Raw genomic sequence first — 16,764 nt, forward strand, 5'->3', positions numbered from 1 at the left:
CACTTTTGTTTATGTCAGGAACTGTCCAGAGTAGCAGCAAATCCCCATAGAATACCTCTCCTGCTCTCCAGACTGGAAAGAATACACCACTTCCTACAGGACATACAGCAGCTGATAAGTTTTGGAAGAGATTTTTTTTTTTTAAAGATATGGTGATTTGTCGGCCATGGTAGCAGCAAACAAGTGCTGATCAGTGTGTGTGTGTGTGTATAAAGAAAGGGTACCAATTTCTTTGTGTGCAGAAACCAGCATTTTCCTTTTGTGTTCTCTGCACTTTCCTTATGCAGTGTTTACTCTTTATTAAATGCACGTGTTAAAATGTGTATTATTTTTTTTGTTCTTTGCAGGTGAGTCTAAAAAAGAATATAAGCACTTCATTAAAGAAGCCTTTAGACAAAGGAAACAAGCCAGGGTCTGTAAAGAAAGAGAAGGTCACAAAAAAAGAGGATGGTAAATGAAATTTCTTAATCCCTATCAATTTCTGTCAGCTCCAACATGTTTTGTTTGAACATGTTAAAGTCCTAATTTCTGTGGTTTGGTAAAAAAAAAATAACTTCACGTTTCTGATGAAAGTATAAATCAGTACTGTTTTGATTTTTATAAGCATAAGTGGAAACTTTAGACTAGAAATATATACAAATTTTTCTACTAAAATTTACCAAATTATTTTCGGCCTGTTTTCTTTTGACTTTATATTGAAACCAGACAATGTGTTATTTACACTACAGCTTTTCAATCTTTAAGTTATATAGTTTTGTAATTTGCATCTATTTAAACAAATCTCATGTCTTCCAATACTTATCAGCTGCTGCATGTCCTGCGAGAAGTTGTGTATTATTTTCAGTCTGACGGCGCTCTCTGCTGCGAGACAGGAACTGTCCAGAGCAGGAGAGGTTTTGTGCTGCTCTGGACAGTTCCTGACATGGACAGAGGTGGCAGCAGAGAGCACTGTGTCAGACTGGAAAAAATACACCACTTCCTGCAGGACATGCAGCAGCTAAGTATAGGAAGACATGAGATTTTGAATTACAAATCTATATAACTTTCTGAAACCAGTTGCTTTGAAAGAAAACTAATTTCGCCAGAGAACCACCTTTAAGCACCCCTTCTGGACATAGTTCTTAAAAAAAGAAGATAATCCTTTTAATATTTACAATAATGTGCGGCTGTAATGAGTATACTTATTGTGTAGCGTTAAGTATATCAGAAATAACCACAGAGGATGAAGATATTTTAATAAAGATGACTAAGATGTAAATTTGTTAAAATAGGTTCCATTTTATATAGAATGTTTTGTGTTTATGTAATCCACAGGCCAGCTCATGCAAATGGAAGAGAAAGGCAAAGGATCAGTGCCCTGGTCAGTATATGGAGATTATATCCAGGCAGCTGGAGGTCCTTTTGCGTTTTTCATAATCATGGCCCTGTTTGTGCTCAATGTTGGAAGCACGGCATTCAGTAATTGGTGGCTCAGCTATTGGATTAAGCAAGGAAGCGGGGTAAGTTTGAATATGATGTATATAAAACAGTATCACATTTTCAGTTATCTATGGAGTGTGGGAGATCCATGCAGTTAGTATGACCTAATGTTAAAATGTTGCCTCTTTACTTAAAGGAATTTAGCCTTGCTAAAAGAAACTGTTTCTGTATTTCCACAGAACACGTCGGTGCTGTTGCACAATGAAACTGTGGTTAGTAGCAGCATGAAGGACAATCCTCATATGCTGTACTACACTGGCATCTACGCTCTGTCTATGGTCGTCATGCTTGTCTTAAAAGGAGTGCGTGGAATTGTCTTTGTTAAGGTATTTATCTGTTTTTTTTTGTAGATCTGAGTCTACTCACTGTTCCATATCAATTGATAAATAATGTTACATCTTTTATGTTATAGGGCACGCTTCGAGCCTCTTCTAAGCTACACGATGAACTTTTTAGACGCATTCTCCGGAGCCCTATGAAGTTCTTTGACACCACACCCACAGGTCGCGTTCTAAATAGGTTTTCTAAAGACATGGATGAAGGCAAGTTTTCTTTTATTATTTGATTCTAATTGGTAGAAACTTGTTTGCTTGTTTCCTCTGCTAACTTAAACTCAGGTCATATCCTACCAAGGGCAACATCTGCAAAGAGTTTGTATGTTCTCTCTGTGTTTGCGTGGGTTTCCTCCGGGTACTCTGGTTTTCTCCCACACCCAATACATACAGACAGGTCGATATGTATTGTGAGCCCTAATGAGTACAGGGACCGAAACTGACAAACTCTGTAACGTGCTGCAGAAACAAGTGGTGCTATACAAATTAAAGCATTAAAAAGCGCACTCAGCAAAAGAGGAGGAATTTACAAGCAGAGTCCATGCAAAATTCTGTCCTATTGCTTCAATGGGATTTTTTTTGTGGGTCTCTGCTTTCCGTTTTAAGGGTAGGTTCACACTACTGAACCCGAGCGGAGAATTTCTGATGGATTCCGTAGCTCTTTACCCGTTCACGGCCGCGTGCCTTTCAGATGGCTCCATAGACACAATTCTATGGGCTGCCCGATTCTGCTATCTGCCGAAAGATTTGGCGGAATCTGCCCGTGCATAGAATGGTGTCTATGGCAAGGGGGAGAGGCACATGGCCGTAAACTGGTACGAGCTACGGAATTCATAGGAAATTCTCTGCTCGGGTTCCGTAGTGAACATGTTCAATCCTATTGAAGCAATGGGACAGGCAGAATTTCAAGTGGAATCCGCCACGTGGATTCCGCTAGTAAATTCCACCTCTTTTGCTCAGTGTGCACTGGTGTTTAGTGTCAGAAGTTGACAGCCCATAAACATGATGTATCTCATCAGTTTGAAGGTAACCTTCAATGTTTTGTTTGTTTTTTTTACTGTTTTTTTTTTTTTTTTTTTTACAATAGTAACATTTAGGATATCTTTCATGTTGGTTTATGAGCTATAATTTTAATGTGTGTTTGTTTGTTTTTTCCTTTAGTTGATGTCCGCCTTCCCTTTCAAGCTGAAATGTTTGTTCAAAATGTCATATTGGTTTTCTTTTGCTTGGGAGTCATAGCTGGCGTCTTCCCATGGTTCCTGGTAGCTGTTGGACCACTCATTGTCTTGTTCACCATATTGCATGTGGTTTCAAGGTAAGCTCTATTTATACTTTTCTGGATCAGTTACAAGCTTGTATTACATGGGCAGCATTTTCTGTTTAAGTTCAAAGTAATCTTTCTTGTCCCCCTTATTAAAGTGACACTGTCACCCCCTTTTTGCATTATGACTTCTCTACGCAGGTTTAAAGGGTAAATTTTGCAGTTTTCATACCCTATTTTATATCATTCGTCATGGTGCTTGTTCCAGTAAAAAGTGATCTTTTATCATCTGTGGATTGTGCTACCTGGGCGGAGCTTCACAGCCACAGATGATAAAAGATCACTTTTTACTGGAACAAGCACCATGACGTATGATATAAAATAAGGTATGAAAACTTAAAAATTTAACCTTTACAACTGTGTAGAGAAGTCATAATGCAAAAGGAGGGTGACAGTGTCAATTTAAAGCGACTCTGTACTCACAATCTGACCCCCCCCAAACCACTTGTACCTTCGGATAACTGCTTTTAATCCAAGATCTGTCCTGGGGTCCGTTCGGCAGGTGGTGCAGTTATTGTCCTAAAAAACAACTTTTAAACTTGCAGCCCTTGCCCAACGAGAGTATCTGTGCCCTAGCTTTGCACCACCCCTCCGTCCCTCCTCCCCACCCTCCTCATCATTAGGAATGCCACTGGAACATTTTCAACATGCTGAACATTGCACAGGTGCTTAACGATCCAGCCCATGTTCAGTATTCACACAGCTGACGAATAGGAGGCAATCTGCCTGGTGCATTCCTAATGATGAAGAGGGTGGGGAGGAGGCACGGGAGGGGTGGTGCAAAGTTAGGGCACAGATACTCCTGTTTGGCACGGGCTGCGAGTCTAAAAGTTGTTTTTTAGGACAATAACTGCATCACCTGTCGAACGGACCCCAGGACAGATCTTTGATTAAAAGCAGCTATCCGAAGGTACAGGCGGTTTGGGGGGGTCAGATTGTGGGTACAGAGTCGCTTTAATCCTCATTCCCTCAGATTATAAACAAAAATCATCTAATATGATAAAGGAGGTAGAGCAGAGGCATGAACTAATTATGAGACAGGAGGTGTATTTCTTACTACCCAAGTTCTGGTTAAACTGTTATAGATGCCAACTCTGCCATGAGAGAGCTAATAAAAATTGGTCAAAAGCAGCAGCTATTTTTCACCTGTAGATACTAACTTACCTTTTTTTTTTTGAGCTCTGTGTTCAGAGTCAGGGCTCTATTACACTGAGCGATAATCAGCCAAATCAGGTTGATTATCGCTCCTTGTAATGGGGACAACGATCAGCTGATGATTATCATCAGCTGATCTTGTCTTTATGTCCAGACCTGAAATCATCGGACGTATAATAATTTATTAAATCATTAGCCATTGCCTCTCCACGCTCCCGGTCTTCTCCTGCCTTCTGCTTTCACCCCCGGTGCTGCAGCTTCAGCTTCAATGCCTCTTGGCTCAGACATGCCACTCTGAAGCTGCAGACATCTGGAAGCGAGCAGAGTGCAGGAGAAGAATGTATAGGGCAGGGGTACTCAACAACTTTTAGTGAAGGTCCACTTACCGGGGTCTTTTGTCAGTTGAAGGTCCGAGCTGAACATCAGTAGGAAACGTGTTTTGTTACTTTTCACAAACGTTGTTGAACTATTTACATACAGAATTGCTGCTTATTAGTGGGAAAACTGGCATTTTCTCTCTCTCTCTCACCAGCCCTTTGAAATTAGGTACAAAGGGGGTGACTGCCTTAGTAGTATATAGCTCCCCCAGTAGTATATAGCCCCCCTGTGCGCTCTCCCCCTGTAGTATATAGCCCTCTGTGCGCTCTCCCCCTGTAGTATATAGCCCCTGTGCGCTCTCCCCCAGTAGTATATAGTCCCCCCTGTGCACTCCTCCTGTAGTATATAGCCCCCCTGTGCTCTCTCCCCTTGTAGTATATAGCCCCCCTGTGATCTGTCCTAGTATATAGCCCACCTGTGCTCTCTCCCCCTGTACATAGTCCCCTCCCCCCCCCCCCCCCATATAGCATTAAAAAAAACACTTATACTCACCTAAGTCCTGCGCGTCCTCTTCTCTTCCTCCTGTGGCCGCACTGCAGCAGTCACTAGAGGCCGCACTCTCCGCCGGCGCAGGAACATCACTCCGCGCCGACACCAGAGGGGGAGCGCGGCCTCTTGTGACCGCTGCAGTGAGAGGTGACTGACAGGGAGGGAGCCAATGGCTTTCTCTCTGTCAGTGATGCTGCCGCTCGGTATCTATGAGCGCTCGTTACGAGCGCTCATAGATACTTACTGTGCAGGGAGCAGCGTCGCAGCCGGGGTCCGGACAGCTGGCCGCCGCGGTCCGCCAGTTGAGGACCCCTGGTATAGGGCAAAGGCTGCATGTACATCTCTAAGATATATATATCCAAATATCATTGAGCCATGTAATGGGCTCAGTAAACAAGCAGCAGTCTAGCAGATCAGAGCTCTTTTACATTATTGATTGGCCCATCTAATAGGACCCTTGGAAAAAGGAATTGCATTTATCTCTGAAATAGCACCACATTTGAAATAGCACCACAATTACCTGTGATATGTAGTAATGAGTTTCGGAGTGACATTACTGCAGAGTGGCACCCCAATACTCATTAGGAGGATCGGGCTTGTCTGGGTCGAATGGTGCACTGAGGGTGGTAGTTCAGCCCCCAGTGCACCAAACTGCCTCATTTAAATATCTAAGTACAGATTTCCCAAAAAATGACAATGTGGATCTAGGTAAGAAAATTACTTTCATACTCAGCGCCCTGTGTGCTATGGGGACATAATATCAGGTTAGATGCTCCCTTTAAGCCTGTAAATGTGCACATGTGCAGTTATGTAAATATGCATATTTTGGTAATTAAACTAATTATCATTTTATCAATCTTTTTATAGGGTGTTCATTCGGGAATTAAAGAGACTGGATAACATTACGCAAAGCCCATTCTTGTCACACATTACATCAAGTATTCAAGGACTTTCCACAATTCATGCGTACAGCAAAGGACATGAGTTTCTGCACAGGTTGGTTGCTTATCTTGGTATTTTCATTCTATAGTGCTCTCTGAGCTTGTTTAGCAGCTACTTGTAGGTAAATTGTCATTGTCATGCTTAAATGCCTTCCCTCTATGTCAGGGATGGGGAACCTTATGCCCTCCAGCTGTTGCAAAACTACCATTCCCATCATGCCTGGACAGCCAAAGCTAAAGCTTTGGCTGTCCAGGCATGATGGAAATGGTGGTTTTGTGACAGCTGGAGCGCCAAAGGATCCCTTCCCTGGCCCATGTGATCCTTAGCATATTTGTAAATCACTTGATTTTCCAAAAATGGCTCCCTACCCCAGAAAAACAACATCCAAGTCTCTGTATCTTTAAACTCTTCTTTTCCATGCCATCTATAGTATTGTAAATTCTCATGCAGCACAGTTCCATCCTACTACCACTACTGGCTGGGAGAGGGACTGACACATCAGTCTTGCGAAATGAGAAAGAGCCCGGCACTCACGAATCTTACATATATATATTTTTTTATTTTTTTTTATAAAGAACTTTGAAATAAGATATGTGAGTGCAGGACTGATGTGACAGCCCCTCTCTCAGACAGTAGTGTTAGTGCAGCATTGTGCGTTGTATACACCCTGGCCATATTATGCCAGTATTTGTGGATTTCACTATTGCCATGTGCGCCACAACTACAATAGTTGAGTGCCAATACTCTTCGACATTGGATTGTCACATCAATCAGATCACACATGCGAGCTTCACCATCTGACAGCATGGTGCGTATCGCTCTGTATCACTATTCTGCTACGTGGAGATGGCGGGGACTAAGGGGGAGCTGCTACCTGCGTGATCACTTTGTCAGTTACATGTGCAGAGCCGCACGCATCTGCCGTATCTATAGCAGGGAGTACGGGGTGGAGGACTGTAAACAATACGTATAAACAATAAAAAATATGATTTGTAAAACATACATACTCCTCTAAAATGTAGATAAGGCCCTACCCAGACTTCTCATATATACCTCTCTAATATGTATATAATACTGTATCTGGGCAGACTCCTCATATATACCCCTTTAATATGTATATAATACCATACCCGGCCAGACTCCTCATGTACCCCTCTAATTCAAACACTCCACCCTGTATATGATTCACAGTTAGGGCCCTATTCCACCGGATGATTATCATTAAATCGTTCGAATCTAAACGATAATCGTTCGGTTGAAATGCAGTTAAAGATTAACGACCGAACGAGGAATCGTTGATCGCTATATAAGACCTGGACCTATTTTTATCGTTGCTCGTTCGTAAAACGTTTGCAAATCGTTCGCATTAAAGAAGACATCGTTCGGTCGTTCGCAAAAGATACGAACGTAATAGCGAATAAATAGCGAAGAAAAAACTATCGCAAATACGATCATAAGTAACGATTATCGTTCCATGGAAATGACTGAATGTTTAGGTCTTTCGCAATAACGGTCGTTTGAGATCGTTAATCGTTAACTATTATGCAAAAGATTATCGTCCGTTGGAATAGGGCCCTTACTCAATAGGTCCTCATTGTCATGTGTTGGGCTGATGTACACAGTCTATTGCTTGATGTTGAGAATAACTGGGGGCTCCTTTTGAAGGGTAATGTGGGCTTTTTATTTGAGTAATTTCATTTTTTTGCCACTTAAATTACAGTTACACTTTAAAGGGATGGCTGATGTGTGTAGATGGTTAAGAATATTGTGATGTCTTTTATTTCTCATTGCTTTCCAGATATCAGGAGTTGCTGGACAATAACCAAGCCCCATTCTATCTATTTAACTGTGCTATGCGCTGGCTGGCTATACGTCTAGACATAATCAGTATATCCCTGATCACTACTACTGGCCTTATGATTGTTTTGATGCATGGGAACCTCTCCCCAGCATACGCTGGGCTTGCAATGTCGTACGCAGTACAGGTGGGTAAAGGATTTATTTTCTTGTTTGAACTGTCTGTCTGTTGTAGTAGGGTCTAGTTTGTACAGTTTAATTTAATCATCTTTGGCAGGAATAATACATATATATATTTACCAAGTAGAATTCTGCAGGAAAAACTTGTTTAGCATAGGGGGGAAAGTATTGAGATCTTGGCGGGAGGTGGGGGGGTTGGGGCGACCTCTGTACCCCCCGCTGATGTCCGTATCAGGCCCCTACTTCTGTATTATGAATAGAGACGCAGGTACGGCACATAACCCGCAGCTCTATTCATTCCTATGGAGCGACAGAAAGAGCCAAGTACAGCACCCTTCCTGCGTACTCTGCTTTTTTTTTTATTGTCGCTCCATAGAAATAAATGGAGCCACAGGTCACGTGCCGTAATACAGAAGCTGGGTCCCTGGTACAGAGATCCCGCCCCCTTGCGGTTTCCTACTTTACTTCTAACCTGTGGATAGGGAAAGTTCATTTTTCTTGGAATACCTCTTTAAGTAGCAGTAGAAGTTTTAAACTTTACTGTTTTGTTTTCTTTTTTAATTCCAGTTGACAGGATTGTTCCAGTTTACAGTTAGACTTGCATCAGAAACAGAAGCACGGTTCACATCAGTAGAGCGAATCAGTCATTACATCAAGGTAAGCATTAGTGTTTGTCTATGGTCTAATAGACTGGCAAAAATAGACGCAAACATGATACTGGGACTACGGCAATTGTAATACTCCAAACTAAAGTTAACGCATTTTAACTGCATTGTAAATATTTGGGGAAAACAACTAAAAAAAAGAGCAGAATAGATTTTAAATATAATCCCATACCCTTAAAGCGGTAGTTCCATCTGACATAATTATCCCATATCCTTGTCAGATGGGAACGCCTCTTTAATCAATGTGGAATATGTACCCAAAATGGTACTGCTAGAAAATTCAACACATCCTGCAAAAAACCCAGCCCTTATACATCTATGCCAATGGAAAACTTAAAGTTTACCTGCCGTTATAATGTTCAAAATCTAAATCATCAGAGGATGTAAAATAAAGAATGTTTGCAATGTACATTCTACTGCTAGTTGGACAGAGTGAGGTAGCATATTTCTATCAGTCCTGGTAATACAGAGCGTGTCATCTGACATTACATAATAACTAGCTTACAGCACCATCTAGTGGTTGTGTTTTTAATTTACCACTGTACATCAAATACAGACATTTTTCTCTTTATGTAGTCTATTAAAAGTTGGGTCTTGAGAGAGAGAGGGGGTACAAAAAGGGTGTTCAAGTGGGTTTTTAGCCCTTCAATGGTTTACTGCAGTGTCATGTGCGCAGCTTCTGTGTTAACCACATCCACTGGACAGTATGCCCAATTTCTGTTTGCCAGGTCACTTTGATCAGCATCATGTATTAACAGGATTCTTTTGTTTTGAGACCCTCATTATTCCCATACAATCCTTGTTTTACTTGTAGACTTTGGCCCTTGAAGCTCCAGCCAGAATTAAAAACAAGGCGCCTCCTGCTGATTGGCCACAAGAGGGAGAGATCATTTTTGAAACTGCAGGGATGCGTTATAGAGAGAACCTACCCTTGGTACTCAAGAAAGTGTCATTTACCATCAAACCGAAAGAGAAGGTTGGAATTGTGGGGCGGACTGGCTCAGGTGAGAGGAATACTCACTAAAGAACGTTATTGTGCAGTGAGGAGAGGTTTTTTTTTTAAAATTCAGTTCAGTAATATTAATAATGTTTTATTCCATCCTCTAGGAAAGAGCTCCCTCGGCATGGCACTTTTTCGACTTGTTGAACTTTCTAATGGTTGTATAAAAATCGACGGTGTAAATATTAGTGACATTGGCTTAGCAGATCTTCGCAGCAAGCTAACTATTATACCCCAGGAGCCTGTCTTGTTCAGTGGCACTGTCCGGTAAGCATCCACTTCTTTCTCCATAAACTGTGTGATTGCCATTAGTCATCTTCTAAAGCAGCGCTTCTCAATCTGTGAGGTGGGCCTGGTGAGGCCCAAGCATTACTGTCCTTTGTTGGGTCAGGTTCCAGTAGGGCTGGGCGATATGGCCAAAAAATATATATATATATATATATATATATATTTTTTTTTTTTTAATTTTCTCGGTTTCTCGTTTTAAATCTCTATTTATTTTTTGCTAAATAAACAGAACATTTTTCTCCCTGCAGCGTCAGATACTAGTTTAATGACGTTTGAGACAACTGTATTGCTCCCCCTTTTACCCTGGTACACATGTTCACCTCCCGGCCACACATGCAGGTTCCCTGTCCATCGAGAAGGCCGCTTTGCAGGATAAGGAGATAGCGTCACTGCGGGCCCTGGAGCTGTTCAGCGGGATTGTGCAACCCCCGATCCCGCTGTGCAGCTCCAGGACCCGCAGCGACGGTATCTGCTTATTCTGCAGTCCCTGCGGCCTCCTCCACAGACAGGGGACATGCATGTGTGGCCAAGAGGGGAGCTGGACGCAGGTCAGCGGCGCTGCATCTCTCCGAACCTTGCGCCCGGCCTGCACCTCACCGCGCCGCCCTGCACCTCTCTACGGTCCGGAAGCCGCTGCACCTCCGACACCGCTCTGCCCACAATGTTTTTTTTTTGTGAAAATCGAATTTACAATTTTCGATTCTAACTTTCTGGGCAAATTAATTAAATTAATTTGATTAATCGCCCAGCCCCAGGTTCCAGTATAAAAAGTTTGAGAAGCGCTGTTCTAAAGTGTTTTCCATCTTTTATAGAACCCTGGGAGGTACAAGTTCTCATAGATAAGTTCTCTGTCTTCTGGATGAGAGCTAGATTGTACACCTTCCCATAGAGTTTTTATACATTCAACAAAACTAGCAATCCGTAGTTAGCCAGACTAACATGACATTCGGAAGAGCCTGGAATTATGATATAGCCAAAGAAGTCAAAACTTCCTATACATAATATATAAAACATAACATATAATACAAATCCGCATTCTTCTGTAACTAAATTATACCTGGTGAATTACATTAAAGGACAAGTGCCATGAAAAACTTTTTCCCAGTAATTGAAGCACATTACAAAGTTATATAACTGTGTAATGTGCTTCAATCACCTATCTGCCTCCCTTCCCTGTCTTTTCCCCCCTCCACCCCCCACCAGGAAGTGTCCTGACTCACACAGACCTGATTACTGTCCGTCACCAAGCTCTTCTCTCAGCTCCTTCTCCTGTTACACTAGCCTCCCCCTCCCCTGCCTTGTCAGGTGACAGGCTTGCTCAGCTCCCATTGGCTGAACAACTGCAAGCCATCACTTGTCACATCTCACTTGCTTATCTTCCCTCAGACTGACTCCAACACATAGGCAGCTTTCCCCCTCCCCTCATACCCTCTCTCCTGCTGCCCTGGACTCAGTGAAGGAGTCATGTCACTAGAGAAGATAAGCTGAGCAAGCAGAGTCACCTGACAAGGAGGGGGAGGGGGAGGCCGGTGTAACAAGACCTAGAGCAGCCCTCCTGCTGATAACTCATCCTTACAAGAAGGAGCTGCCTGGTGACGGTGACGACAGTCATTAGGTCTGTGTGAGATAGGACACTTCCTGGTGGGGGGTGGAGGGGAGAAAAGACAGGGAAGAGAGGCAGATAGGTGATTGAAGCACATTACAGAGTTATATAACTTTGTAATGTGCTTCAATTACTGGGAAAAAGTTTTTCATGGCACTTGTCCTTTAAATGCAGATTCTAGTATATGATGGCGCAACAGGAGTTTGTAAAAGTTTAGTTTTCTTTACAAAATGAAACTTTTTTTTTTTTTTTTAAAAAAGATATTCTGATTTTGTTATGCTTTTTAAATCTTCAGTTCCAACTTGGATCCCTTTAACCAATACACAGAGGAGCAGATTTGGGATGCCCTGGAAAGGACACACATGAAAGAATGTGTAAGTTAATATCCTAAAGTCCAATGTATGCATTTAATGAAAATGCTACTCTGTTCTATGTTTGTAGTCGTCAAGCTTTTATATGTCTGAAATGTGTATGTTTTGGGGTGCTGGTAGAGTTTGAATATACATAGAAAAAATTATGACTATGAAGGGGAACTATTAGCAGGTTAGGTGAACTAACCCGCTGATGGAGACTCCGAGGAGGAAGGTATGCGTCTCTTACCTTCCTCCTTGGCGACGTTTCCGGTGCAGTCAGTCGTTTGCTCCATGGTCCGGTGAGACCATAAGGAGCGCTGCCCGTCCCTGTAGTGCTGATCCAGCTCGCTCCAGGCAGGCAGTCTCCATTGATTACCATTAGAAAGGGGCGGATCGGTGCTATGGGGGTGGGCAGTGCTCCTAACAGTCGTACAGACTGTCGAGCAAACTACTAACTGCAAGGGAATGTCGCTGAGGAGGAAGGTAAGAGGGAGATCTTCATCCTCTGCGTCTCCTGTGCAATAGGGACATATCAGCAGGTTAGATTGGCCTAACCTGCTGATAGATCCCTTCTAATAATAAGCACTTTCTGTTTTATAGACACTTATTTAATGAGATTAGCTGTACACATAATAAGGATTATTTGCACATCCAAACTCATGTAATATTGGATTAACTAATAGCCTTTAATGGGTAAAAAAAGGGAAAATAAAATAATTATATTATTATAATGAATTACTATATAAATGTACATTTATGAGAAAATGATGTATTGTTTGTTAAAGGGGTAGATCACCAAAAAATGTTTTCTTAAAAACCAAGTGGTGACAAAGTGCCAGAGATTTGTAACTTCTATTAAAAAAAATCTCTAGTCTTCCAGTACTTATCAGCTGCTGTGTGTCCTGCAGGAAGTGGTGTATTCTCTCAAGTCTGACACAGTGCTCTCTGCTGCCACCTCTGTCCATGTCAGGAACTGTCCAGAGCAGCAGCAAATCCCAATAGAACACCTATCCTGCCCTCCAGACTGGAAAGAATACACCACTTCCTGCAGGACATACAGCAGCTGATAAATACCGAAAGACTTGAGATTTTGTAATAGAAGTAAATCACAAATCTCTGGCACGACTTTATTTGAAAGAATCTTTTTAACAACCCCTTTAACATACAGATGTAGCCAGGGTTAACATGATCCCTGACGCAACAATTGTGTCAGGGAGCTATGTTAAGTCAGAGTGTCGAGTTGAGTGCGTCATTGTGATCAAGTTAACACAGGCTATATCTGTACATGCATTAGAAAATATTCTGTTTATGTATTTTTATTTATTAAAGAAACATTTAAAATATATTTATATGTGTTTGTTCATGTTAGGTTGCCCAACTACCTCTTAAGCTTGAAACTGAAGTTTTGGAGAATGGGGAGAATTTCTCAGTGGGAGAACGACAGTTACTGTGCATAGCGCGAGCTTTATTACGTAGATGTAAGGTAAGCAAACTACTTGGCCTTTCAGGACTTCTCTTTTGTGTTATTGAAGAGTACAGATAAGTGACTTTAGGTTTAGCTGCTCCCTATAGGTGGCAAATGTGAAGAAGAAAAAAAAAAGTGCTGTCCCATGTACCCGTTTTGCAGAAAATGTTCTTTTCAGTTTTAGCTTAGTGTCTGTATGAGGCAGACCTACAATTTTTTTTTTTTTCCTTTTAAGTTGGGAACCCAGGGTTTACTTACTCACCTGTGAGCTATAGGGTTACTCTGTCTCAGCCAGTCTCCTCCTGACATTTTCTCTCTCTCCAAGAGAAGGCATACCAAAGGCTTGACCCTTTTGGACTTATAAGATAGTTTTGGGGTTTTTTTTCCCCATAAGATGAGTTAAAGGGAATCACTGAATATAAGCTGTTTGTAATCCTCGGTTGGAACTGCAGGTGTAATTTCCATATTGTACAGGGATCAACTACGTTCTTCTCATACAACCTTCCCACTCCTATGTTAAGACCCAATGGGAAGACTATGTGGTAACCCTTTGGGGGGTTTTCTGGTTCTGTATGATTTACAAAACTTTCCATTAAAAAAAATTCTGATAAAAATGATGTGCTATTTTAGGTCCTTATTCTTGATGAAGCTACTGCAGCCATGGACCCAGAGACTGATCTTTTAATCCAGGAAACTATAAGGGAGGCATTTTCAGACTGCACAATGTTGACCATAGCGCATCGTCTCAACACTGTACTTGGGTGTGATCGTATTATGGTGCTAGCACAAGGACAGGTGAGTGACATGGATCTAAGCATGTTAATTTTTTTTACTCTAAACCTTTTGACTGTCACTTAATTTTTTAGTATTTTTTTTTTTTTTTTTTTTAGTATATTGTAGGATCAAATTCTTTTTGTTGTAACAATCATCAAAGCTGTTTAAAGGGGTTGTCCTGACAGGGCTCTTCTAAGCTGTATGCTGGAGGAGCAGGTGAATAAAAATATGTACTTGGCTCTGTGCCGCTGGTACTATGTCACTTCAGTCTCCATTGTCCGCCTGCTTCTAGATTTGGGGACGTGGCATTACATAGGCCAAACAACTACTGTAGCTGTGTCTGCAGCAGAGCAGAAGCCTGGCATTTTTTTTTTTTTTGTTTTTTTTTTTGTTTTTTAATTCACCAACTCCTCAGGCATACAACTAAAGAGTCCTGTCTGGACAACACCTTTAATTTACCATATTATTACCTACGTTTTGTGTTTTTCAGTGACTTTCCATTGGTGCTGTACAGTCCTTTGTCTCCATAAAGTGTAGCTGTCATTTAAAAAATTACAAGCAATTTTAAGAACTTAACAGGTTTTATTAGGTAAAAAAGCCTCTTTCTGTACTCAAAATGCTGTTTTGCAGCCTCCCTTGAAGAGGAGCAAAGTGAAGATGGGTTTGCTGAGTCCATTATAACCTATGGAGGGGCCAAGGGTGTGAGTGAGCAGGAAGAGCAGATAAGCAGCCAAACAGTTTGGAGACTAGGCACATAAAACACTGGATTCACGGGTCAGAAAGGTCCGTGCTAGTCTGGGACCTTGGTGAGAGAAGATTGCAAAATGTAGTTTTGTACAGTCTTCTCCTCTCTGTGCTCACTTATACCCTTTGACCCCTCCCCTCTACATAGACCATAATTGACACTGAAATCCTGCTTCTTCTGAAGTGAGGGGTGAGGTAGGAAAACAGCTTTTTGAGTACAGAAGGAAACTCTTGCTTAAACCTATTACACAGTTTCTTAAAATCGCTTGTACTATTGATAGTTAATAGAGATGAGCGAACCCGAACTTTTGGCATTTGATTAGCGGTGGCTGCTGAAGTTGGATAAAGCCCTAAGGCTATGTGGAAATCATGGATATAGTCATTGGTTGTATCCATGTTTTCCAGACAACCTTAGGGCTTTAGCAGGGGCTGCTGAACTTGGATAAAGCCCTAAGGTTGTCTGGAAATCATGGATACAACCAATGACTATATCCATGATTTCCACATAGCCTTAGGGCTTTATCCAAGTTCAGCAGCCACCGCTAATCAAATACCGAAAGTTCGGGTTCGGATCGACCCGAACCCGGTTCGCTCATCTCTATGCACAACGTTTCTCACTTGAGAAAGGGGTGTGTGCCAAAAACATTAAAATAGCCATGGATTGTGTCACATTATGGTTTTATTTATTTTTTTCAAATGAACCAAGCCACAATTAGAAAATTGCTGGACAACCCCTTTAAAGCATAACTGTCATTTTTCAGGAATCATTAACTATTAGAGATGAGCGAACCGGGTTCGGGTTCGAGTCGATCCGAACCCGTACGTTCGGTATTTGATTAGCAGGGGCTGCTGAACTTGGATAAAGCTCTAAGTTTGTCTGGAAAACATGGATACAGCCAATGACTATATCCATGTTTTCCACATAGCCTTAGGGCTTTATCCAAGTTCAGCAGCCACCGCTAATCAAATGCCGAAATTTCGGGTTCGGATCGACTTGAGCATGCTCCAGGTTCACTCATCTCTAGTTGTGCAGCATGTGCCCTGTCCAATAAAGAGACACAGCAACTGATGAGCCTGATTAGGATTATGAATGCTGTAACACAAAGAAAAGGAGTCTGATTTGTGCACTTGGGTGTGCACTTTTTTTTCTTTACTTTTTTTCCACTTCACTTCTAAGTGTTTTTGTTTTATTTTTGTCTTTCGGCTGCAGGTGACGGAGTTTGACACGCCAGCTGCCTTGCTGTCCAATGAAAATACTCGGTTCTATTCCATGTTTGCTGCAGCAGAGAACAAGGTTACCGTGAAGGGCTAAATAATGAGCACCTCAGCTTAACCCCACATTGTGGGGCTGTGCGCTGCTTCTCATTCCCTGCCTGTGGCAGGCTCAAACCCTATTTTTTTCCTTTTACTTAAAATATGGTATATTTTGCCTTTTTTATTTTTCCTCTTGTTTTAGATTTTTTTTCCCCCTTTTTTTTTTTCTTTTTTTTTTTTGTTAGCACAAAGCAATTCAGGACTGATTTAGATATTTTTTTAACTGTTTGAAAGAATATTCATGTTCTATTGTATTTATTCCTATTACTAAAGGTAAAATTATATGCGTTTTCGTTATGAAATGCACTGAAAATAATTAAAATGGTTCAGGCAACCATTAGTTCTGTATGTAGCCAGCTTAGAATGAAGCTTTCTACATGCGTCTGTATATAGCCTATATTTACTGTGAAGATGTAAGCTGGTTTATTTTATATTAAAATGAGCACTGGGTTAACTATGCATATGTGTGTGTGTGTACATTTTAT

General features: G+C 41.5%; 1 protein-coding gene across 2 annotated transcripts in view; it reads left to right on the plus strand.

Annotated features, from left to right (window-relative positions):
* Positions 1-16,738, plus strand: part of ABCC5 (ATP binding cassette subfamily C member 5) — a 55,431-nt gene extending 38,693 nt beyond the window's left edge. For both annotated transcript variants that reach the window (XM_069974570.1, XM_069974571.1), the window contains 14 exons: positions 348-450; positions 1,315-1,499; positions 1,659-1,805; positions 1,892-2,021; positions 2,973-3,126; positions 6,022-6,150; positions 7,895-8,081; positions 8,641-8,730; positions 9,553-9,742; positions 9,846-10,005; positions 11,925-12,003; positions 13,352-13,465; positions 14,078-14,242; positions 16,176-16,738. In XM_069974570.1, coding sequence (XP_069830671.1) covers positions 348-450; positions 1,315-1,499; positions 1,659-1,805; positions 1,892-2,021; positions 2,973-3,126; positions 6,022-6,150; positions 7,895-8,081; positions 8,641-8,730; positions 9,553-9,742; positions 9,846-10,005; positions 11,925-12,003; positions 13,352-13,465; positions 14,078-14,242; positions 16,176-16,277 — 1,935 coding nt within the window. In that variant the 3' untranslated portion in view covers positions 16,278-16,738. The remainder of the gene's footprint in view (positions 1-347; positions 451-1,314; positions 1,500-1,658; positions 1,806-1,891; positions 2,022-2,972; positions 3,127-6,021; positions 6,151-7,894; positions 8,082-8,640; positions 8,731-9,552; positions 9,743-9,845; positions 10,006-11,924; positions 12,004-13,351; positions 13,466-14,077; positions 14,243-16,175) is intronic.
* Positions 16,739-16,764: the final 26 nt, after the last annotated feature.

Source organism: Dendropsophus ebraccatus, chromosome 6, assembly GCF_027789765.1.
Source record: "Dendropsophus ebraccatus isolate aDenEbr1 chromosome 6, aDenEbr1.pat, whole genome shotgun sequence".
NCBI lineage: Eukaryota > Metazoa > Chordata > Amphibia > Anura > Hylidae > Dendropsophus > Dendropsophus ebraccatus.